This window comes from Schistocerca serialis, chromosome 3 (assembly GCF_023864345.2).
Source record: "Schistocerca serialis cubense isolate TAMUIC-IGC-003099 chromosome 3, iqSchSeri2.2, whole genome shotgun sequence".
Lineage (NCBI taxonomy): Eukaryota > Metazoa > Arthropoda > Insecta > Orthoptera > Acrididae > Schistocerca > Schistocerca serialis.
In genome coordinates, this window is record NC_064640.1 from 748,675,738 (window position 1) to 748,702,116 (window position 26,379).

A 26,379-nucleotide genomic window follows, 5' to 3' on the forward strand; every position below is an offset into this window, starting at 1 on the left:
GCCATTACTCATGGCAAATAACTTTGGCAGTGATGGTTTTACCCGAATCAAGATACTCGTGGTCCATTGTTGAGTGGCAGCAAATGAAGCGCCCAGTGTCAGCATCACCTAAGTATAGGAGTGTCCCAACCATCTGTGAACATGTCCACTGAAATTCTGCATCGGACCCATCCTGCTCTCAACTGTCAGACACCCCAGTCACATGACAGGGGTATATATACACTTTTGTCTTGGCAAGAGTAACATTCTCTCTCAAAAACAGCAACAACTACTTCTGCATCATGGGTTCAAAATAGATCAGAAAAATGGTTTCCAATCATGATGTTCCTGGGGCCACTGCAATTGTAACTTATATTGCTGGCTTGTTGGGCACTGAACACTGCGCTTTTAAGCACTTAAGCATTCCTCAGAATTGTACTCCACTACAATTTCCAATTTACTGACCTGACAAATCTTCAACATCATGTTCCTGATGAGGTATGGGCTTACACTGCCCTCTCATTTACAACCCATTTCACAATCTTTCATACAAGTTTGAGAGGTAATTCTGAAATCAGCATATGAATATCCAACAATTGTCAGTGCATGTGTACTGTTCCAACTAGCAGGTAACAGTCTGAATCCTCTCCAGGTGCCTTACTGCAATAATTCTCCCCAGTCAAATGATATCTCTATATCCTTGCCTACAACTGTACAAAGTGAGGGAGGGGGAGCGGGAGTCATAATGTTTTATCTGTTCTCTGTATTCAATAAGCAGTGGCCTCTTCAAAAAAATGTTATTCAATTCAAACAGCTAATTGACCTGTATCTTGGAAGTGCAACTGGTTCAAAACGTACAGAAAATATCATCTAGTAGCACGTTTTTGTATGGGTAATAATGAATAAGAAATTATAATTGAGACAGGTAATAATGAATAAGAAATTATAATTGAGACTGCAGTGAATGAATCAACAACCAGGTTGGGTTTGGAAAAATTCTTCCACAACTTTGGAGACAATTACAGTTGCCCCAAATTATGAGGACGAATGAACAATTTTAAGCAATTCTGGGTGAAAAACAAGAATTTGTAATAAATGTCAAAAATTACTGGAAAGTGAAAAATTTTCAGAAACACTGTTACTGTTCTTGTAGTACATTGTTACCAAATTCCCAAAAATTAGGAGACAACAACACGATTAAAATGGTAAAACCTATAGAAAACATACTATATAACAAGCAGGGCCTGGCAAGAAAATAAGTAAATACAAATGGATAAGAAAGAAATTAAGACAACCTAAATGTAAACCAGAGAACACATCAGCAGCGGGGCAGGGAAACATACATAAAGGATGTACAAACCAATAAAAATTATATAAAATATATTAAAACAGACAGATATGAAAGTGTAAGAACAAATACCACCTAAACAAGATGAAATAACAGAAAAGAAATGATGGCCACGGTAGCACAAAAACTGCTCTATATCATGACTGTTGTTACATATTGAGCATAAATTAATGGCTCGAAATCTGAAGGAGTTGGATTCGAACCTTGATCTGGCAATAAGGAAAGGAATCTCCCATTATATCTTTAAAGTATTGCCATAAGATGCTTGAATAAACGAAGCTATTGTGCATTACTTCTTCCACCATTATCAAATCATAACTAACATTTGTTCTATAACAATAATTCTGTTTACATGGCACAAAATTAGATTAGTAATTGTCTCTCCAATTTCTCTAACCACTGGATGCTAGTTATGGTTCCAATTATCCCATAATATGTCATTCCACTACAACACATTTGGAATAATTGCTTTTCCCATACCCTACTGCTTTTTGTACAGGAAAGCTTTTTGGTAATTAATGTGTGTTCCATAATGTATGTACAAAAAAGAACAGATTTTTTTCACAAAGTATTTTCACTCTGTGTATTCACTACTCATAAAAATCAGTCTCAAGTGAAGAAAACACCTGCCACACAGGTAAACAAAATTTATTGGTAAAAAAATTAATATGTTTGACAAAAAACAAACAAGAGGACATTCAAACATTATCTGACTAATTATAATTTTATAAAAATGTAACAAACACATTATATTTCATTTTATGTAACAGAGACACAATTAGTTCTGAAGTTCCAAATAATGCATAGACATTGACACATGAAAATAACAGTTGTAAAACTGATTTTTAAATGCAACATTATAAAATTAAGTTGATCACATCACTTTTCATTTTAACTGAAAAACACATGATAAAGTCTTCAGATAGCATATAAAAATTAAATAATATCAACTGGCTTTTAAATGCAACAGCACAGAAATGAACACATTAGATTTCTATTTAAATAATTAAATAGCATACACCCACATACACACATTTAAATACTTATCCATTCTCATGTTCTCTGAACCTCAGCTGCACCAATCTGCTTAAAACATTCAAAATAGACCATAAAGTAGCAGACACAAATTATACGAATATACAGATTAATGTAAAAAATAAAGGCGTGATATCAGCTGGCCTTTAACTCAAAGGTCAGAAATAACACGATTATATTATTTTCAATCTAGATCTCTCTCTCTCTCTCTCTCTCTCTCTCTCTCTCTCTCTCTCTCTCTCTCTCCACAAACACACACAAAGCATGCAGACATTTGACACCTTTTTTTTTGTCACATGACAAAGTATAACTATAACAATCATATATTTATTAGAACATTCAAGGACGAACAACAGCTGTGTAGAGTATTATTTGTTATTACAGGACACTTGAATTAAAAATAAATATTTTGACTTCTTTACAGTTCAACAGTAATATAGCAAGATCTGTATCACAACCAGAAAGTATGAGTATCTGTGAGATTCATAAAATTATCGATGCAATAACAGATTCAATGGACATAGGAACAACTGAATAGCACAAATTTGTTACACTGGAGTTCCATAATCGCAGCATTTGACAGATAGCTGCAGTAAAATTCTTCATGCGATGATGTCAAATTAATATCACTGGCAGGTTTGCTGATAGACGACACCAAACAGATTCTTCAGTACTCTTCAACTGAAGCCAGAATAGCTATTCTATACAACATCAACAAATGAAACATTGTACTTCACGCTGCAAAAAATGAAAAGGAATAAATCAAAATTGGCAAACACAAATACTTGGATTGTGCAACAAAAATTATACAGGACACTTATTTCATCATTACTTTTAAGAAGTTGTGGACTTTTCGAATTTACAACACTGCCAAGACTGATAAGAATACAATCATCCACATGAAATGAACTGAAACTTTGGTAATGTGCTTAGAAACTAAAGCTATCCTAAATCCGAAAGTTTGTTTAAACATGTAGTGCTTTACTATGCAATGTCCCACAGGAGATTGTATGATCTTGTCTTTTGAACTGCTTTACCCAGCCAGTTACACTAATGGTTGTGATAAAATGCAGTTCCAAGAAGCAATAATCCAAATTTTGAGAATGTGTACAACAGCTCTCTTTCATTCCTTGCAGCAGTCATTCGTTTCCAAGTGCGTGTGTGCATGCGTGTGAGGTGGGGGGCGGTGCAAGCATGCATTGTACATTTTAAAGTTGACTACAAACCATGGGGTGACTATGCATTTTTTCAATAACCACCAATGAATACAGAATAGATGAAAATTACACAAACAGAAAATGTCAAAAGTAACTCACATGGTGAGTAGCTTAAATGTGATTAAATATACTGAGTGACTGTCAGGTTTATGATTTAATTGCCAATCAAATACATGTAATGTAGCCTTGTTGTAATGGTCAATCAATTTTTCTATGTCTATCAGTGATCACAGTCATATATGGAATTAGGTGAATTTGCAACTCAGTAATTCTATGCACTTCACAGCTATTTAACATACTGATAGAGTTTGAGAATATGGTGTACTGTGTGAACTGTGCATCCCCCCCACCCCCACGCCCACAGGCTCAATCAGAGACTCTAATTGCTGCTGCCTGGAATAAAAGAAAATTCCTATACACATTCTCTTGTCCATACCGTATCTCTGAACTGCATTTATTGAGAACCAATAGTGTACTTACAGGATCAGATGTTAATGACAGCAAGAGAATGTGACCCTCTCATTTCTTTTAAAATTGTTTTTTATACCAAGTTTTATCCTTCTAATTACCTACTCTTTGTGTAGTCAATAGGTCCCACACTGGCTACCAGTATGCTTTATTCTTGTTGTTGTTGTTGTTGTTGTTCTGTTCCAGCTTCTGTAATGCAATTTTATCATAATAGTGTTGTTCTGATTCTTTTGCAACTGAGTTTTAATATTATTACCCAGTTTGTCTGCAACTTGTGTATAAAACTTCTTACTTCTGTTAAATCTGTTTAATTATTTCCAGTTCTACTTTTGTAGCATCAACCAGGAGAGCTGCTGCAATGTATGTTACCAACACAGGGCATCATGGGTGTGGAAATACAGCCTACTAAGATTCTGGTGCTTGAAAGGTGTGCAGACAAGTGTAGCATACATCCTTGGAAGGCCCTTCTGTTACTGTGCTCTTCTCTCTGGACAATATTCCCGTGCACCCTGTAAGATATTCATCAACTCCCCCAACCAGCACAATTATTGGACCACTCCCCCATTTAGCAGGATCGGACCATGTCTGTTCCTGTCTACATTAGTGCAAAATTCCTTGACCAATTGGTACTAAAGGGGGGGTAGAATGGACACTATTTGGAGAGATGATATCCAACACCTCTAAGACTGTTTTCTCTGCATGGTTGTGGGACACTATTGTAGTTAGAGGGCACTATACAAGATAATGAAATAAGTGTTAAAGGCTATACATCCATAGATGTCTGATCTCATGACAATTATCATACACAACCTTTAGAGCATGTGAATGAAACTTCACTGATATGTGGCCATTCCTTCAGGACGTTCCATTATAGTTCTTTGCAATCTACAAAAATGTTAAAGCTATCTTGACAAATTCAAACATATTAAGTAACTGCCTCCAGCACAAGCAACTGAGAACAGCAACCAGCCACATGTAAGTTAATTTTAAAAGATGAAAGTTTTGAACATTTTCAAATGGCCGCAGCAGGGATTTTCTGTGAGGTCTCTTCTTGGTATGTGCCCTGAGATGAACAACTTGGCATTTAAAATGGATGGTATTGCACTTACTAACCAATCAGTTTGATAAGCCACTTATGTGTTGTCTGTACCTGAATGATGCTGTCTTCGTAAGATAACTGGACAAAAAAATCAATCACCCCAGTGCACATGCACAGATGAATTGTTAAGCCTTTGCAGATGGTGCAGTGACAGTCACATGCTCAACTGTGTATGCACCGATTCTACATGAGCATTTGGAAGTAGCAATCAGAGACACATTTATGTTTCAAGTGGTCATTGTACATGAACATGAATAAATTTAAGGATGTGATACAGTGGAAAAAAAAGAGGCAATTGTGTTTAGCCACATCTATGACTATACAATGTGTGGGAAGTTTCTGTATTTGTTGATGCTTCAAGGTGGAATGTTCAACACGTATACACGCATCTGTGCAACACATGTGGCAGCAAAACATATCATCAGAGTTCTGGTTGAAAAAGACCCTGACTGAGATGGTCCAGTGATGTGTTTCACAGCTTGAGAATCAAAACGAATGCCAAACACAACAGGGATTGTTGCAGTCAGTGAATGAAAGTCCATCCGCATCTGTTAGTGGGAGAACATTGTGACAGGAACTGGACATGCAATGAAAATTTGAAGTTGGTTAGCTTGCAAGAGGTCACTGCTAACATGGGCACATAAAGATGTGCGAATTTGATGTTGCAAGTGGTCAGTAGCTGACTGGTGGACCATAATGTGGTCTGAAGAATCACGTTTTTGCCTATATTCAAATGACGCACATCGTCTAGTGCACCAAAGGCCAAATGAAGCATTTCATCCTGAGTCTGAGTCTGTGCAAGGTCAGGGTCAAGCCAGAAGTGGGTCTGTGATGTTTTGGAGGTGTTTTTCTTATCATGAGTTGGGCCCACTCCCTGAGGTAACCACTAACATGAAACAGAAACATTCTGAATGATTAGGTGTTGCTTCTCAGCTAACATGTACATCATGAGTATGATATCAATACATCTATTTTTCAGGACAACAGTAGTAAAGTTTATTGGGCTGGAAGAATATTTGACTGATTTTCTGAACACTCCTCTACCCTATTACATCTTGATTGGCCTGCAAAATCACTTGACTTGAACTCCATAGAAATTCTGTACAGCATGTTGGAACAACACTTAAAATGCCAACATCAGTATACCCATTATTTGGTGGAAATGCGTGATCACATCCTCAGTGAGTGGCTTAACCTGGATGTGATATATCTGCACAACCTTGTGGACTCACTTTGTAACTGAAACGAAGTAGTTATCAAGTCCAGGGGCATAATGACATGGTATTACATGATGTTTGTAATTTCTTGAGAGAAGCGCTTATAAAATGAATGCAGTTTTTCTAAACAAAATTTTAGGTACATGCAATATGATGAAACTAGGCTGTTCATCTAAATATGATGAAATAAGCACCTCTCTCATTTCTTGTACCCAACCAGTCATTAGGGGGACTCAACACATTCTCCAACTTCATGTGAGAATTGAGAACAAAATTCTTCTACAATTTTGATGCACCAAACACAATTACAGACACTATAAAAAGATGTGGGCACAATAAAATATTTCATTGCTATGATGTGACACCAGAAGATACAACAAACATTGCCCACACAAGCAAATTTCATATTAATCAGTCAATATTACCTAAGCCCATTTTGTACAATATTATGTACATGTAAGTTAAGAGAATAATATGATACACACTACTGAGTAAATAATAATTATATAAATTATGCACATATGAATACAGGCATATAATACCACATTAAGATACCATAAATTGTATAATCAATTTAGTTAGAAGTTACAAAATACTAGGCAAATACTGACTGCGTGTATTATTAAACATTGAACAAGAAGTGGCTCATGGTTTCCATATTGGCGGAAGGTCGCAAATCTGTGAGCAATGTTGTCAATTTCTCAAGGTTGGATTGTTCTACTGACAAAATACATGTTTTCGGCAGTTCTGTCTAATATATGAGGGTCATTCAATAATTAAAGAGACAAACTGGTCTGAGGGAGGGGGGAGGGACTGTTAGTAGGGCAAGTTTGATACTTTTATGGCTTTATGTTGGCATCACTGGGATGAGCCCCGATTAGCTGATGTATCAACACTGTTTTGTTTATAACCTCAAAAATACATTTCAAGATGGCAAGTCCACTTGAAATGTCCACATTAGTTGAACAACATTCTGTTATTCATTTTTTAACTTGCTGAAGGTGAGAAACCAGTGAATATATATATATCAGAATGTCTGAAGTTTATGATGAAGGTTGTATGAATCATGCAAATTTTTACAAGTGGATAGGGCAGTTCAAAAATGGTCGTGACTCAGTGACTGACGAACAGTGTTCTGACAGACCAGATGCAGTTTAAACTCCCTCACTTGAAAGTCGAATTGATGACATTATTCGTGACGAACACCATCTGACTGTAGAAATGATGGCTGATAAGATTCAAGTTAGTACTGGTACAGTTCATCATTGCATTATCTGTAACAAGCTGAAGTACCGCAAAACATGCGCAAGATGTGTCCCAAAGGAGCTGACGTGGCTACACAAGGAAACAAGGTTGAGAGAGTGCATAGAGCTACAGGAACATTGAAAGAGACAGTGAGCACTTCCTCAACAAAATTTTAACTTGTGGTGAAACTTGGGTTCACTATTATGAGCCAGAATCAAGAAGACAAAGCATGGAGTGGAAGCACACCAGCTCACCTGTCAAGAAAAAATTCAAAACCCAAGCATCAGCACTAAAAGTAATGTTGATGGTGTTTTGGGATGCAGAAGGTCCAGTTTTTTGTGATTATCTCAAAGAGCAGCATACAATGAACAGCCAACACTGCTTGGATTTGCTTTTAAGCAAGGTGAAACCAGCCATGAGAGAGAGAGACATCGTGGATCTCACAGGAGAGGTGTGATTCTCAGCAAGTCAACACACATTCTCATATTGCTCAACTAACCCATGAAACCATTGACAAAATGGGCTGGGAAGTACTGCTTCATTCCCATTACAGTCCTGATTTAGCACATAATGATTACAATTTGTTTGGTGCACTGAAGGAGGCATTATGTAGGAAGAGGTTCCAAGACAACAAGGACATGAAAAAGTTTGTGGGAAATTGTTTCAAACATCAAGATACAGAGTTCTTTGCAGCCAGAATAAAAACGCTTGTAGCCTTTTGGAACAAGTGCATATATGTTCAAGGGGATTAAGTAGAAAAAGTATTGTTTTGTAAAAATAAAAGATTTTTCCTCCAGACCAATTTGTCTCTTTAATTATTGAATGACCCTTGTACATATTGTGAAAACTATTTAAAATGCACTTCAAGTAACAGAAATAAACTTGCAAATAATGCACTTCATCAAGAAAACACTGTTAGCAAGCAAGGAACTCATTAGCAGTTGAAATTAATGGCACATGTAGAGTGACCTAGTTTCATCTGATCGCTTGTGAAACTCTCACTAGGTGACTTATGTTACCATATTCTAGTGTGCTCAAGTGATGTAGTTTCATACTTAGCTTGCCTTTACTACAGAAACAAAAAAAGGATCTTTCACACTTTCAAAACATTGGCAATTTATGACACATCAAAGCATAATAGTCACACAGAGACAGGGATTTAAGAGTAAAGGCTCAGCTATTCTGTTGATTCCCCCTTCACTATAAGCAGTGGAATGTGAGAATGATGTGGATGTTGGTATGACTCCTTTAGGCTCAGATTTCTGAGCGTTCTGGAAGCTGTCAAACCCCTGCTAATGGAGCTAACAGACACGCGTAGGTCTACCACCTGTCTGAAGAACATCACTTCATACCAACAGTTCTATAAATGTTGACTGCATGTGGAAAATATTTGAAATTCTTCCATATAATTTAAATTCTGTAAAATATTCTAATTTATCTTTACGGGCACCTCTGTCTGAGCCTTTTGCTATGTGGTGTGCTTGCATTAGGCAAGGGCCACATTATGCTCACTCTAGAAATTATTTAAGGTCATGCCGGATGACTATTAGCTCATTTAGAATTAACTAGAGAAAGGTATTCTTGTGAACATGAGTCTGCCACTACTCCAGTAAGATCATTGCACTATCCTATGGAAGTTCTGAAACCTGGAGAATGTTTCCTGTTTAAGTAACTGTGTGTTTATCTTCAGAAAGATGAGTGGATGATTTTGATTTCTTAGGGGACTAAGCAATAGAGCAATAACTGTAGCCTGTTTGGGCAATGGAGGATTTATGTCACCCCTCTATGTTTCTGTTAAGTTAGTTGTCTTGTGTACAGTAGTTGTCCCATGTACAATGAATATGGATGAAGTCCAACCTTGTATACCTCGTATAAGTACTAATGTAATGCTTTTGAGTGAGGACATCATTAATTTCTTGCGGGAGATGTCGTTTTCAAGGTGGTGTGAAACTAAATGACATGAAATTTTGAAGAGAGGACATCAAATGCTGACACTACATCTTCTTCAGAAACATAAGTTCAAAATGAGTGCTTTACAAAGTTCATGGTATGAGCACCATAAAAGTTATGTCCTAGCTTACAAAAGGGAAATTATTCTGCTGACCACGTTTGCTTTTAAGGGCAAGAAAATTGTATGACCCACTGATTGTTTCGACAATCTGAAGAATCAGTCTAAAGGCATGGCATGGCATGGCATGCTTCGTCTAAAGATCATCTAAGTAGTTTTATTTCATGTAATGAACTACCAAACAAGTATTTAATATTTCAAAGTCACTTAATGAACAGCACAAACTAAAGTGAATGCTAAGAGACATCACAAAAATTTTAATTGATATCACAAGTTTTTTGTGTGAGCAGGAGCTAGCTTTCAGAGGTTGTGATGGGACAGAATATTCCATGAATCCTGGAAATTTCAGAGCCATTTTTAAACTTTGGCTAAACAGGACGTTCTGTTATTGAATTCTTGTGTGCAGAAAAAGAAATTGAGGTGAACATCCATAAATGTTTGTGTGCAGTGTATGGCAATGCTGCAGTTGACATGAGTACTGTTGGGGAATGGGTAAGGTAACTTACAGCCTCAGGAAATGCAGAAACAGAGCTCCATGATCAGTCACACTCAGGATGTCCTGTCACAGCCACTGTTCCAGACATGCTGAATCGTGCAGATGGCATCATTTGTACCGACCAGCACATCGCAACACGGCAATTGGCTCTACAGTTGTTGGTCAGCATTGTAAGTGCGTCTGCAATGATCGAGACTCTTGGATATTCAAAGAGGGGCTCATGATGGGTTCCATGAATGCTCACAGCGAATCACAAGATTCAAAGAAAGGCCATTTCATCCGAGTTGTTGGAGCATTTTGAGACCAACAGAGGCCTTTCTGTCACGGATCGTTACAGGGGACAAAAGCTCGGGGCACCACTTCGCGCCGGAAACAAAAAGGCAGTCCATGGAGTGGCATCATCCTCATTCACCACAAAAGAAGAAATTCAAGACAACCCCTTCTGCAGGAAAAGTCATGGTGACAGTCTTCTGGGATTGTGATGGAGTCATTCTCATGGTAGTGGTGCCAGGAGGGTCAACCATCAATTCAGCGACGTATATGAAGGCTCTGAATGAACTCAAGAACCGTTTACAATGTGTTTGATTGGACAAGAATCCAGCAGAAATCTTGCTCCAACACAATAATGCACGCCCACACACAAGTCGGAGAACCTGGGAAAACATGGCCAAATTGGACTGGACATCACCGCCTCATCCACCCTACAATCCAGACCTGGCACCCTTTGACTTCCACCTCTTTGGGCAGCTTAAAGATTCTCTACAGGGAACACACTTTGAAGATGACATGAGTGTCAGTCATGTAGTGAAAACATGGCTATGCCTACAGGACAAGAGCTTTTAACAGCAGGGAATACATGGTCTTCCACAACGTTGGCATAGGGCCACAGAATGTGACGGAGACTCTGTAGAAAAATAGGACATGGACAAGACATGTTGATGTATATTGTCACCAAATTCTGATTCTCAACAATGAATGTGTTCTGAGGAGAGAAAAAAAAATGTGGGGCATTACTTACTGAATGACCCTCATAGTAGTAGTAAGAAATACTAGGTATGCATACATTAAAAGGGAAGGAATTGCTTAGTAACACCTGTAATTATTGATACTAACACAGTCACAATAAGTCTGCAATTCCCTTCTCTACGGTAACTGAATCAAACATTTTAGGCCTCTTTGTCATTAGAAGATTAAAGACATTCCCTGTCATGACCAGTTTCTCTAATTAACTGCTCAAGGTGATTTTCAGAAATAGGTGTAAAATATTTCAAAAGCCTCACAGTCAACAGTTGAAATTTCCCATTATCACTGTAGTCTCATCAGAAATTTTATGTGAGATTTTCTCTGAAACTTTATTTTACTGCAGCTCCTAAGACACGTGATCCATAAAAGTGTCCAATCATCACATTCAACCCATGTTTGGATCTTTTCCTTCGACTGATTATTTCTCATTCAAAACATGTAATAGTTTAATAAATATTATTGAGTTCTACATGGCTTGGAATTTAATATCCAGCTGTTATTATTGTTAATAAGTGAATCATTCTGGTCTTCACTATGGTTGCTCCTGCATTTTACAAACATGTTCTTTTCCTGATTTGCAAGAGTGAATGTCTCTGTAATTAATGTAGCTAATCTACTTCTTTCTCCCATCATTGTGTGGAATTAGCCTATGTTGTAGCCTATGGCGAACGCAACTCTAAACTGCTATTAGGATTGATAACTCCACGATCTGCACAAACAGAACCAGTAGTAGTAGTAGTAGTAGTAGTAGTAGTAGGTGTAGTTGTCTGCTGCTCAAGCATTTCACTGCTTTATGGGCAAACAAAAAAGTGGAAAATGAAACACACAAGTTCAGTTCTCCATAGTTCAGGTAGTATGCTTAAGGGCTGCTTCTGATTGAAATGGTATCACTTCCAATCAAAACTATCATCATAATAGAGCTCTTTGTGGCTGCCTGCCTCTGAACAACGCCTGATCCCAAACTCTCCTGAAACCCGTCTTCAGGTAGTAACCATTGGACACCACTCATCACTTCTGTGAGCATTAAGCACTTTATTAATTTTTACATGTATACAGTAAATATTTAGACAAAAACAGACAATGTCCACATCTGAAATCTATGATGTTAAGCTGGTCACAAGTGATATAAAAAGTATTCAGCTAAATCTTACCCAGAAGTAAGAGGGCAAGAACTTGGCAACTTTTAACATCATTGTTGGAAAAATTTCAACACACACTGGCAAAGTTAATGATGGGATAACTACTCAAGTAGGATACTGCATGAGAACATGAAAGTATGGAATCTATTGTAAACACAAACAGCCAACATCAAGGCAACTTGCATGTACAGTACATTTTTTCACACAAATGATTACAAACTACAGTGAATGCACAAGTCTCCAGTAAACATCAATTTGAGAACTTTTTAGCATATCAAGGCCTTACAACAGATGGCCAGTTACATAGCTCTGGCCCACGGTACACCTACTGAAGAACTGTCAACTGTGTAAGCTACAATACGCACAACCTATTTGCGCATAAAAAATGTCACTTATGCATTAATAATGAGGATTAGCTCTTACAAGTCACAATTATGAAAGTGGCTTTAAACTAGCTGGTTGGTCACAAAATAATAGTCACAGGATGTTTCTGGACCCACTTATTATTCATCTTCAGATGACCTAGTGACAAACTGGTAACAGATTTTTTTTTTTTTTTTTTTTTTTTACAATCTTGCAAGATTACACAAGTGTCTTAAAGAGGACATATACTTAAACATAATTGAACATTAATAAGACTCCTAATGAACATCGAAAGAAACAAAGTTTACTAGTCCACACAGCAAATAACTTTGACCTAACATGTGTGCTTAGTAGTATGGCTGGCAGATAGTCCCACACAAGAGCACTTCAGCTTGTTGATGCCAAATGGCTGTGGTGCTTCCATATATGGCTGGCATGTAATTAGAGGTGGTAATTTCAATACATATTACAACATTTGACATAAAATGTTAACAGATTTTTTCTCACATTATAAATAAAAATTAATGCCAACATGAGACAAAGAAAAGTTTGAAATATATATACAGGGTTTTGCAATAAAGATATTTTTTGTAGCAAACACAAAAACAGATAACTAAAAGCCTGTGCCAAGAGGTCAAAGGTGATAAATAAACCATAAAATATACAGGAGAACCCAACCTAACCCAATGAAGTATGGAAATGCAATTTTTTGTTCGCATTTTTGCCCTGTATTTGTTCAGAAATGCTAAGGAACCATTGACTGTTGCTGGTGATCTATTCATTAATTGAAACTTCCTGGCAGATTAAAACTGTGTGCCGGACCGAGACTCGAACTTGGGACCTTTGCCTTTCACGGGAAAGTGCTCTACCAACTGAGCTACCCAAGCACAACTCATGCCCCGACCTCACAGCTTTACTTCTGCCAGTACCTCATCTCCTGCCTTCCAAACTTTACAGAAGCTCTCCTGCAGGTTCGAGTCTCGGTCCGGCACACAGTTTTAATCTGCCAGGAAGTTTCATATCAGCACACAATCCGCTGCAGAGCGAAAATCTCATTCTGTTCATTAATGATCAGATTTGGGGTTGAACGGCAGTCAGTGTATATTTCAATCTCTTTGAGGATCTCTAGTGATCCACTTTTTCGTTACAGCAGCACACAATGGTTCTTTAGAATTTTTGATGAGTTGTTTATGAACAAACAGAAGGTAAAAATATGAACAAAAATCTACATTTCCATATTTGATTGCATTCGGTTATGTTCTTCTGTATATTTTATGGTTTGTTTGTCAACTTCTGCCTCTTAACACAGGCTTCTAGTTTCGTTCCTCTTTCTCTTGTATGCCTTCAACCAAAAATATCTTCACTGCACAAAATTGTACATATTTCAAACTTGTCTTTGCCTCATGTTGGTATTAATTCTAACTTATAATGTACGAGACTATCTGCAAACATTTTACACTAAATATTGTATTATGTACTGAAATTACCACTTGTAATTATGTGCTGGCCACATATGGCAGCACCACAGCACTTTCGCCATTCAGCACCAATAACCTCTCTCGTGTGGGATAAAACCCTGTATGTTTCTTAAATTTGTTTCTTTCTAACATTAGTATTAATGTTTATTTATACTGTAGGAAAAATCTGTATAAATATTGCAATAGGTATTGAAATTACCACTTGTAATTAGGTATCAGCCATACAGGGCAGCACCACAACACTTACACCATCTAGTGACAACAAGCTCTCTTATGTGCGACTATCTGCCAGCCCCATTACTCGGCTACAAGTAGTACACATGTTAGGTCATAGAGTTATTTGCTGTGTGGATTGGTACACTTTTTGTTTTTTTCAGCATTAATTGACATTCTTGCCAAAGTTCTACACTGATTCTGTATTAAAAAGTATGTATTTTGTTTTAAATGTCTGTGTGTTCAATTATGTTGTAGCATATGTCCTCTTTTAAAACACTTACGTAATCTTGCAAGATTGTAAAAAAAAAAAAAAAAAAAAAAAAAAAATCTATTTTTTTTCTGTTACTTTGTCACCAGGTGATTTGAAGATGGACAGTACCCAAAACACGTAATGAATAATAAATGGGTCCAGAAACACCTTGTGACTATTATTTAAGACCAACAAACTATTTTAAAGCCATTGTCATTATTGTCCTACACCTTTACTACAACTTTCACTCATGTCCATGATCTTATAAGTAATATGAACTTGCTTTTGGTTCAGGTTTACAATTTTCAGTGAGTGAAACTCTGTTCACCGCACAATGCTTTGAGATGAGTAAGATATCTAAAGAATATTTGCCTATATGTCAACTTTTGTTACTTTGTAGAAAATGGTTTTAATTTATTACTGAATAATAAATTTCACGTTGTGACCTTTTTGGGGTGCTGTGTTCCCTCAAAAGCTACTTTGGACACTCTCCCAATTTATATGCATCAAGGAATCTTCTCTCATTAGGTTTGCACAAGAAACACTATATACGTAAGGTAAGAAATGAAAAAGAAAAAAAAAACTTACACATGTAATATGAAGCTGCATTGAAAACTTGACAGCAAAACTATGGCTGTTGTCTTGACACCATCATGTTTACTATGTTTCCAGTTTGCTTTAGAATCCTTACTGCATCATCATGCTCTAGTTTTGTAAAATCAATCCCGTCCACTTCTAAAATTTTGTCTTCTGGGAACAATAAGCCACTTGCTGGACCATCTGGATTAACTTTCGTTATGTAAATTCCCTATGAACAAAAATATCCAAACATTGATATATTACTCTATAATAAAAAATAATAGTAACAGGAGTAGTCAATTACATGCAGAATATCTCACTTAACTCTTTCGCTTAAAATGTCATTTTCTACGTTAAAGATTTTCGTGATCGGCAATCACCTAGAATAGTATGTTCGAGTGGTAAAATTTACCTAGTATTGATGTCAGAGATGAGAAATAAGGCTAAAAACATAATTAACACCAGTACACGTGACAACAGTGAAGTAAGGTGAGTGAAAACCTATTGGGATGCTGTTCCCAATCTAACCAGATGGTTGTGGATTGTCTCTCTCAGAAACTACACTGATAGGGGACCAAAGGCACCGTAATTTGAGAACCCCAGCATACTCATCAAACTGCCATCTTTTGAAGCTGTTCCCAAACCACATTGGTTGATTAATTGGCCAGTAGCTGTCAATAATGTTTGAGTTTTTGCCTGGTTTAAGGACTGAGATGATGACATTCTCTCCCCATTGCAAAACACCAGCTAGCCAAGTACGACTGCAGACCCTAAGTAGATTTAATCTGTGAGAGTTGCATTTAGGTACTGGATCATATGATTATGAATTGAATGAACTGAGGGATGTTAAGGATAGAAGGGCGTCTTCAACTTGTCTTTTGTGTGTTTCAAAGGTAGCTGGGTGAGAAGAGGATCTAGGAACCATCGCAACATGGGTTGTGAGGTGTTCAGGAAGAACCAAAGCACTAGTAGAAATACCATCATGAAGGTAGAGATCCAGAATAGTTGTTGATCTTCGGCCAGTACACTACGGAGCTTGACTCACACCTGGAATAAAGACGCATATCTTCCTTAGGAGGAGATGTAGAGCTCCCAGCATTCCTTCTTACTGAGTTAATTAGATAGTGAACACTTGCATGGAGCTGCTTAAAAGTGATGACAGTGGTCTGCAAAGGATATCACTTGAGATGGGCCTGAACAGCTGTTGCAATGTCTTTGGGCCAGCATGGTACCAGCTGCTGGTGGAGGGGCTTATACAAAGGGGAGTAGCAGTTCCATCAGTGTAGGCAATGGTGGTGCAGACACCTCCAACAACCTCATCAATGAAGTCCAATGGAAAGGGTATGAAGGGGACATTGGAGGCACACAACTGCCAGTTGGCCTCTTCAGAGAAGCAACTGGTCTGTCACACCCTAACAAGAAAGTGACAGGATCACAAGGAAGTGATCACTGACACAAAGTGTTTCGGATCTCTAGGCTCACGAGAGTAGCTTTCTCCAAAGATTACTTTCCTTTGTTAACTACTTTAGATGGCTGAGACTCTTGCAAGGGCTTATCCACTGTGACAGTAGGAACTGAAGAGGAGTGGGAAGCCCTGAGACCTGTAGTCCACAGTTTCTTTAACTGCTGGCTGTTCTAGAGTTGCTGGTCTAGATTTTCTGGGAGTTCTTTCACTGGAGGAGATGCTGCTTCTCTGACCAGATGGGTGAATTGAGGTCCCCAAAGATGATGCTACCAGAACAGGAACCATCCCCCTCCATCTTCCCCCATGGGGAATCTAACATAGAGGGAATGGAGGGAGTAAGTGTTCAGGTACTGCTGTAGGAGCAAAAAATTTGATTCCACTGGGACAGGGTCGTCATAATTTTTCAGCACTTCAAAATACGAGATACAATTGGAGACCTGAAGTTTCTGTCTTTTAAGTTCTTTCAAGTGTGAGGTACAGCAACTGTCTCCGCAATTGACACAGATGAGTTTTCATGAAGTGACCAACCAGTCTCCACAATCTGGATTGTTTGCACAGTTGGAAAACACATTCTCAAAGCATTGGCATTTGAAGCATCACACCAGGGATGAGAAAAACAGATTCACATTACAATGGTAGACCATGATTGTAACTTTCTCAGAAGTGGATCCCTCCCAAAACCAAGTATGAATACTCTGCTGTCAACCTTGTTGTACGGTGACCTAGACATACACGACATATGAAGTAAAACTCTTGCATCACCAACTTTTCATGTTAAGTCCCAGACAAAAATTAAACCCTGCACTATATTCAGTCTTTTATGCAGTGTTACACTGAGAAATACAATTCAAAATTTCTTGCAAGAGAGTAACATTCAGGGCTTGGTAAGAATAACTGTTTTAAGACAAACATTTTGTAGTTTACTGAAGGAAGGTAATTCTCAAAGCATATTTTCAATACTACCTACAAATCAATGCCCAAATGCAGCTTATGTCACTGAAAGCCTTTAAATAAGTATTAACAATGTAAGAAAAAGATAGATTGCTACTTCCTGTAAAGATGAAATGTTAAGTTGCAGATAGGCACAATTAAAGGACACTTACACATTAGCTTTTGGCCACAGCCTTTATCACAAAAAGAAAAACACACACACACACACACACACACACACACACACACACACACACACACACACACACACACGACTACCACCTCCGGCAACGTCGACCAGAGTATGTATTTGTATGCCCGCTGGATCACCCAAGGATATCATTACTAGAGTCTGCTTCATGTGAGACAAATAATAGTGAGCTTTGTGCAGCAAAATGCCACACTGCAATGATCTTAACAGGGTTAATTTTGAGTGTCTGAACTATTTCCGTCATACCCCATCCATACTTGTTCTCGCCGAGTTAAAATTATAAGACTATCTTTTACATTGTAGCTCACTGTTTTTCAATATTTATCTACTCTGCAAATGGGTCACATAAGTTAAAACATTAACATTAACATTTCAGATTCTGGTGAAATGTTTTGTTGATTATGTGATGTGTGATGAAAGTAAACTGACTTGAAACATTTCAATGTCGAACCACTTCATGCTATGTAATTTAAATTCTTGGAAAACGCATTAAACTGATACAAGGATCATCTTGAATTTTAGGCATATTTTCTTTGTAGAAAACCTTTGCAATGTTGTCTGTTAAACCAAAAATTGAAACCAGAAAAGCAGAATATTTTAAAACAAATTTAATTTAAAAGCGAAATGCACTTCAGAAGGGTCAAATTTTGATGATAAAATTAGACCAGGAAAATAAAAATCCTCCTTTGTTTGGTACTGAAACCCCATATAGCTGATATGTTGGGTCACAAATAAGCCCATAATCAAGACAGAAGTTATCACACAGTGGTGTGCCTGTCTCACTCAACACTTCAAGTACATGAAAAGTGGTTACCTTTACTCCTTCCACTGTTTGTGAACATTCATGGGACATAACTGGTTTAGAAGTAACAGGATAATTCCACAATAAAACTAATTTCAGGCAAATGAAATACTATTCTTATAAATCATCTTTAAGGGTGGGTAACAATCTTCTCTGAGTATGAGAAAAAGCTGGTCTGTTCATGTAAAAGGTTTAGTCAGTAATTTCTTTTTCTCCTTCATGAAGAGTTTGTAGTTAGGCATATCAAAAACAAAAAAACTACACAGAAATGAACACTTTTCAGGACTTAAGATTGTTACAAGGTTGATCACTTTCATTTTGTCATAAAATATATGGTGAGAAGAAAAGGTACTTACATTATCATGCCTATCTGCTCGTTTCACACCACCCATTATACTGAATCCAAGCCCAGGACTCTTGGTAATTGTTACGGGGAACTGAAAAGAAAAAACTATATAAACCTTGAAAACATACTGCTGATGCAAGCACAGCACTGCTATATGACAAAATGAGATAGATGTGGCAATTGGTTCTTTGGTTTGTTCACTGCGGGGAAAACTGCTCTGCAACTTCTCGAAAATCAGTGTTCTGATCCCTCTGCTGGTTTTTTTTGCTAAGAGTCTTCTAATATCCCTGGGTGACTGAACACAATCTAAACCAGTGGTGAATTCATTAACGAAATGATGTTTTTATCACGCTTTTCCCAAGAAGTGGAGTTATTCACTAAGTTGCCACAGGCTCATTTAAGTAGGTAATTATTGTTGGCTAGATACTGATAGCTGGTAGTGGAAAAGGTGGAGAATGTTCACAAAATATTACTTGTGTTGTGCTGCTGTGGCTTCCTAATAGTTGTTTATATTCCTCATGCCCCATATCTGTGTAGTTACTTTCTTGATGGTGCAACCCTAGAAACCAGAAGCATACAGCCATCAACTCTATTTAAATTACACACATTCAAAGCAGTATTAACTGCATTTTGGACTTCCTTCTGCAAATATTACATTTTTTTGGCTAGCACTCTTCATGTTATTAAAATATATGTCCTATCCATAGTCTTCCTGGTGTTTCATTACTGCAGATGTCACAATTAGTGCCATACATGTGTGGTATTCATGCTCTTTAATGTATTCTTTTATTGTTCTATTAGTTTCACTTACATACTCCTTTCTTCTGAAAAGGGAATGGTCCAATAAGACATGTTGAAACCTACCCTGAAATTTTTTTACACATGAAGAACACAAAAGAAATGCACTGTCAAAATTTTAGCTGCTAAGAGGCACTGCAAGTATTTTTTTTTTTTTAAAGGCAAGCTTAATATTGCCAAATTCATAGCTCACCAGGCAGCGGTGGAAATGTACAACCCTAGTGGTGCATGCACAACTAGGCATACACACAGCCGAGGTCAGCAGTACATTTGTAAACAGGAAACACAACACAACCGGATCATAATTTGTAAAGGCCGTTTCAGGTTACTGTTCGTTGATAGTTTCTCTGACACAACAGTACACAGTAACCATTCTCTTGAATTGGCCACTCAAGTAACGTACTGACAATGCAGGTAAAGCTGAACTAATATTTATTATGCTTTTGTAAGACATGCCCGATAACAGTACCTTTTTCTCTTCTAGTTTCACAGTAATATGGAATCCAATTAACATACTCAATTTAGCAAAGACAAAATATGAAGAATATGATTTCCAACCGAAATCAACTACTTCTGCATCATTTGTTAGCTGATTTCCTTGACATTCATTCAAACGATATCGACATGTCATTTGAAATTGTCAATACGTTAGAAGAAATAGAAAATAACTGTGACAATTCCATGGATTGTGGTTTGGACGACATCAATTGTGCCAGTAACAGTTCTGAAGAAGAATACCTCCCCCCCCCCCCCTCATGAATTACATGAAGTAAGAAATATGCGCCAATCGGAAACCCAAATCCATCTGAATGAAAAACTTCAAAAGATTTAGAACTGCTCGTGAGAGGCTATGCACCACTACCGATGGTGCTCTATGAGACTGGGCCCTCCAAATTGCATCTGACATGAACATTGCTAATTTCCAGGCTTCGTCAACCTGGCCACACAGGTTCAAGAAATTGTACAGAATAGGAAGTCACAAAATTACCAAGTTTACAGCATGTAAATGTGTAGAGCAGCTACCAATGATAGACAATGTTATAGAGAAATTCATAGCTGACATAAGGACAAAACTTGCTGTTATCCCCGCAACTACTGTTTGTAATGCTGATCAGTCATGTTTCATGAAAGAACTGTGTGCACACCACACTTTATCATTTCAGGGTGAAGAAAAAATGCAGTCAGTTGCCCCAACAATGAATGCAATGACACTTTCATATACGATAATGCCAGTGATAAGCATGAGTGGTTTACTGTTTCCGCAGCTGTATATCTGCCTTCAAGGCAAATTAGAACCAAAAATAAAAAATGGACTGTTTAGTTGCAAAAGTCTTGCAATCATCATATGAAAATCAGGAAAAATGGGAAAGAATAATTTAAACATTTTGTTCGACAGGTATTCATACCATGCAGAAACTAATTCATAGCTTTTGTTGGATTCATGGTCTGGACATAATGCCTCTGTTTTTGTGGAGGACGACGAAAAGTTTTTAGATGTAATGTGGATCCCACCTGGAACTAACAGTGTGAGTCATCCTCTCGGTAAAGAATTTTTTCGACAATGGAAAGCATTTTTCAGGAAATTATCAGACAATATAATTTCTGATACCTCTCACTCATTTCAAGTTTGTCAGCAGAACAGTATTCTTAAGGCCCAATCATTTGTGCATTACCAGTTGTTTTCGCCACACTTTACAAATTTGATCTAGTATGCCTGGTATGCAGCACAATATGCAGAACAATGCCCAGGACCATTTCTGACCCCATCCCAGTTCTGTCTACATAAAACTGGTGGTTACTATGGCGTGCCTCACTGCATCAATTTTCCCTGTGTCCAGTGTGCCTGGTGCAAGAAAAATGTTTGCTTTTGTCATTTAATAGACACTTTGCATTTTTTGTGATGACTACAGGGAATAAACAAAGAACTGTTTCGCTGATAGTCAACTGTGCAACATTCAAACATTATTATAAGGAATAGCCTATAGGAATTGTTATAAAATGTAGTACTGCGAGACACATTTCATTTCAACAGATTAAAAGTCTTCCTTGATGGAAGTAGTCTGTGACATCAAACACTGCCATTATTTTATTTTCTCTACTAGCCACTTTTATCAGAATTACATGAGCAATAATTGAACTGTCAATAGACGTTAATAAAAAAAAGTTTGTATAGTTAAAGCCAGGTTTTCACCAAAGCAAACAAGCTAATAAGCATGAGCAAAAGAGAATTCTGTCTGGTGTACTTAGTAGGTCTCTTGCAGGTCTTTCAACTGGAAACCACTGCAGCTACTTACATTTCCCTAACCTTCCCAAGTTACCTAATCTCAAAATGGAGACCTGAGGTTTATTGTGGAATCTGAATCACATGTCTTTCATGGCCATTCAACATCTGTGAGAAGTGAATGCTCGGTTAAAAATTATAGTGAAAAAGTCGTGGTCTGGACGGGATTTCATCCCACACTCTCTGGATCATGAAGTGTGCACTTTGCCACTGGACCGTTTTTGTTTTAGAAAAAAGAAAACAGAAAAGAATATGACCATTAGACCTTACACATGTAGTGGAAACGGTAGCTGTGTCACCTCTTGATATGATGCTCAATGTCGGTAATTATTGTTCTCATATTGTTTCCCCTCAATGGTAATGAGAAGCCAGGGAAAAATGGCAGCTGACACACAAGGAAAATTTTGGACCAGTGCTAACGAGAGATGGAGATGCAATTCCGTGTAAAAAGCAAGATCTCCATGCATGTCATGCATCCACACAAATTGACATGTAAATTCTTCCTTCCCTGTGCCATTTTGCATACTCTGTCAAGAACAATGCGCTCGCCATGCAAAATAATCCTCACTGAATAGTGAAGCTTCGCATTGTGGCTCTAACAAGATAGAGTTGTATCCTGTGTGCTGAATATTAGCTCCAAAAACTAAAAACTAACACAGCTTTCACAAGCAATGTTCACTACCTCATGTTCTCTTCCGTTCCCTCTAGTATAAATGACTACCCATATAAAAGCGAATGGTAGCGAATTTTCTGCAAATGCTCATTCGCACGAGTTTGCTTCCGTTCACTCCATTGTAAACCACGCTTTAGGCGCTTACAATTGGTGTCTGTGAACTTTGGGTAATTCCACTATGGGTTGCTGCGTGAGTGATTTGCCGAGTCACGCGCTAGGTGTGCAGGGCTGTACAAACCACTGTTATAAGCTGTTCTTCGTGTGGCAAAAATGTGTAACTTCAACATTTTTTACAAAATACTTGCAGTGGCTCTTAACAGCTAAAATTTTGGCAGAGCATTTCTTTCATTGTCTTCTTTCTGTGTAAAAAAAATTCAGGGTAGGTTTTGACATGTCTTATTGGACCATTCCCTTGTGAGTTGTGTTGTGGAACCATGTACTGAAGTTTTTCTGCTTGAACTTTCTGCATCTGTGATGACAACAACAAGCAATCATCATTTCTCAATGGAAACAATGAGGGCCAACGACTTTTATAGCATTTCCATGGATAAGGTCTTCAAAAGCTTTTCAAAACACCAGGAACCGCCTCCTCACTCTGTGAGGTCACTATTTGTCACTAAGGTAACTGACAAAGAAAGAAAAATCCTTCAGGAAGAAGGAGTGTGTTCTTAGCATAAGTTAGTTAAATAGTGTGTAAGTCTAGGGACCAATGACCTCAGCAGTTTGGTCCCTTAGGAATTCACACACATTTGAACATTTTGAAGTGACAGTCAACAAACCTCTGGTACACTGCAGCAATCATGAAAATAAACTATCATAGGTAGGCTGATGTTTTGGTAGCACTTTTTTCCTTCCTCTCCCCCCTTCTAAATCTGTTGTGGACCCTCTTCTGACCCAATACAGTTGTTGACATAAACTACAGTTGGCTTTCTTCAGAGAAGTGCCAGGAAATGAAGCAGGCAATTTGCTTCTTTTCCACACAATGATGATGGAACTAAGGAATGAAAAAGTACACTGAATTACCAATGATGTGAATGAATAACAGTCATTTTAAAACGGAACTGATCTCTCCACCCAACTCATATCGAAGTTTAATTTTATTTTCAAACCTACCACATTATAAGAAATGTTAATAGATCCCACTAATTTTTGTTGCAGACACACAGTTCCCAAACAGGACTATCACACATGCTAAGATCTCCATCATATGAAGAACTGCTCTGTGCTGCGGTACTGGTAACAAGTCACAATTGTTCACAGTTCTAGCTATGTGCCAGATCCAATAGCTAGAGATTGGCTTTTCAAATTTCATTTTTGTAAAAACGTTTTTATGTAAACAAGTGTGTGCCAACTTTATTTCTGGAGTTTTTTTTATAAATGCATTATCTTTCGTATATTAAAAAAGTATCTACTATTTGCTTCTGTTCAGCCTACACATTGCAGCATACAGCATGTAACTGAAGTTCCAAAAACTTTATTTTAAATTGGAATACTGATATGTATGTCCATTAATGACTATGGGAATGTGATGTAAAAGAATTCGTAGTGCACACTAATGCACTACTTTTTAGTGTGCGATAAGTTGAGAATGAGGGTCAGCTGTTAAGTGTGCATGGGTAGCTAAAGCGGTTAAGGCAACCGTTAGCATAAAGCAAGAAATCCAGGCTGAGTCCCTGTCCAGCACAAACTTTCAACTTACGTTATTGAATTATCACAGCTGATGTCAATACTTCCCATGAAATTTTGTTTCCTTTGTTATTGTATAACAGCTGTTTGCGTGTTGTAGTGTGCGAGGCAGAATTTGGGGATCAGCTCAGCATTTGCCTAAACAAGTGTGGGAAACTGTCTGGAAACCATGATCAGGCTGCCAGGTTTACTTGCACCCAGTTATTAATCTACTGCGTCCACTCAATCCATGTCTGGCTCACCTCACTATTACAAGAAGATCGATTCTATACAGCAACACTGGTTACTGAAAATTGTACTACTGTTTTAAAGGAGAGATACAACATGCTGCTGACATCCCCCATCCCCCATGTTTCAATAGTTCACAACTAATTCATATGCCTTTATTATTATTTATTACAGAAGACAAGAGACAGAACTGTCAAAATTCTTGCATTTAGTTATGGGACACTTCAACACACAACTGTTCACAACCTTGCATTATTCTTTGCATTTAGTGAACACTGAAATTGAAAAACTGTAAGAATTCTGTCCACACATGGAGCACCCTCTCTTTCAGGATGACAATGCCAGACCACACGAGAGTACTGTGACATCTGCAACAATCAAATGATTTGGGTTCACTGTCATTGATCATCCTCCATACAGTCCCAATTTGGCCCCATCCAATCTGCATCTGCTTCAGAAACTTAAAGGACACCTTTGAGGACTTCACTTTGATAGTGATGAAGTGGTGCAAGCAGAGGTGAGGTCGTAGCTTCGTCAACAAAGTCAAACATGCTACAGTGATGGTATCAACAAACTGGTCTCTTGAGAGAACTGTGTTCTTTGCCAGGGTGACTATGTTGAGAAATAACTATGTAGACATGAAGAATAACAATGTATAATGTTAATAACAATTTTACTTAAAAAGCTCTAAGAGTTTCCGGAAACATAAAAAAATTTGGAACGATTACTTTTCAACACACCCTCATACAATTGTCAATGTACGCTGGATAACAGTTGGAACTCGCTGCAGTACTTATGAAGTATAAAGTCTAGAGTTTACTATGTCCAAAAACTGTCACCTGACCACTAAAGAGTCTGTTTGATCCCCCCACCCCACACATATCTTCCTCCAATAATCATTCTGCACACCTTTCTATATAACATACATTATTATATCATTTTCTTTACAATAGATTCAGTAGGGAACTGCTGAGTAGAACTCACTCACTCAATCACTCACTCACTCACTCCCTTACTGTAGTGTGCTGCATGCTATCATCAACTGTTGACTTAAAATTTGGGATGTTACCAGACTGCTCTCAGGGATGTAAAGTCAATTCTGTTTTGTGATTTGCTTCTGCAGTTTAAATCTGACATTACTACTACACATTATTGACAAAACAATAACTAAAGTATCGGCAATTGTATGATTCACCATCAGGGAGTGTCTAAATGGAATTTTACAAGCAGAAAAATCATATGATTTTAGTTTTCCCTTGGTTGTTCAAGAATTATGTTAACTGAATATTCTTTGAAGAATTGAAAGTTACTGGCAGTTTACTGCAAACTTTCTAAATGATCCAATCAACACAAGTGCTTACAACAACATTACATTAACCCATGTAGAAAGGAGCTAAACTGAAGAATTAAAAGTTAATCGCAGTGACCCATCAACCTGGTTTACTTATCATTTTTCATCATATAAAGTTAAAGGCTGATAAAATATGTGACTATTGTATTGTTCTTTGAGCAACAATCCTTAGCAGTCGTATAAAAATAGAAAAGTACTTCCAGAGAAAGATTTGTAACAGGCATATTTAGCACATAGAGGCAACACAATGCTCACACAGTCTCGTCCAACACAATCTGCTTATATGAACAATTCTGTTGCACAAGATTTGCAGATCATTAATTTTATTTCTTATCTGTCTCGTTTTGATATCTCCTTGATAGCAAGCTCATTAGTTTCATAAGGACGA

The 26,379-nt window shown here is 37.6% G+C and overlaps 1 protein-coding gene across 3 annotated transcripts in view; it reads right to left on the bottom strand.

The window, feature by feature from the left end:
- Positions 1 to 2,071: 2,071 nt before the first annotated feature.
- Positions 2,072 to 26,379, bottom strand: part of LOC126470599 (protein lap1) — a 153,499-nt gene continuing 129,191 nt past the window's right edge. For 2 of the 3 annotated variants that reach the window (XM_050098552.1, XM_050098550.1), the window contains 3 exons: positions 18,985 to 19,065; positions 15,230 to 15,449; positions 2,073 to 3,100 (listed from right to left, as the gene is read on the bottom strand). In XM_050098552.1, coding sequence (XP_049954509.1) covers positions 15,270 to 15,449; positions 18,985 to 19,065 — 261 coding nt within the window. In that variant the 3' untranslated portion in view covers positions 2,073 to 3,100; positions 15,230 to 15,269. Of the gene's footprint in view, positions 3,101 to 15,229; positions 15,450 to 18,984; positions 19,066 to 26,379 lie in introns of all 3 variants that reach the window. The other variant, XM_050098551.1, reaches the window with a different exon arrangement.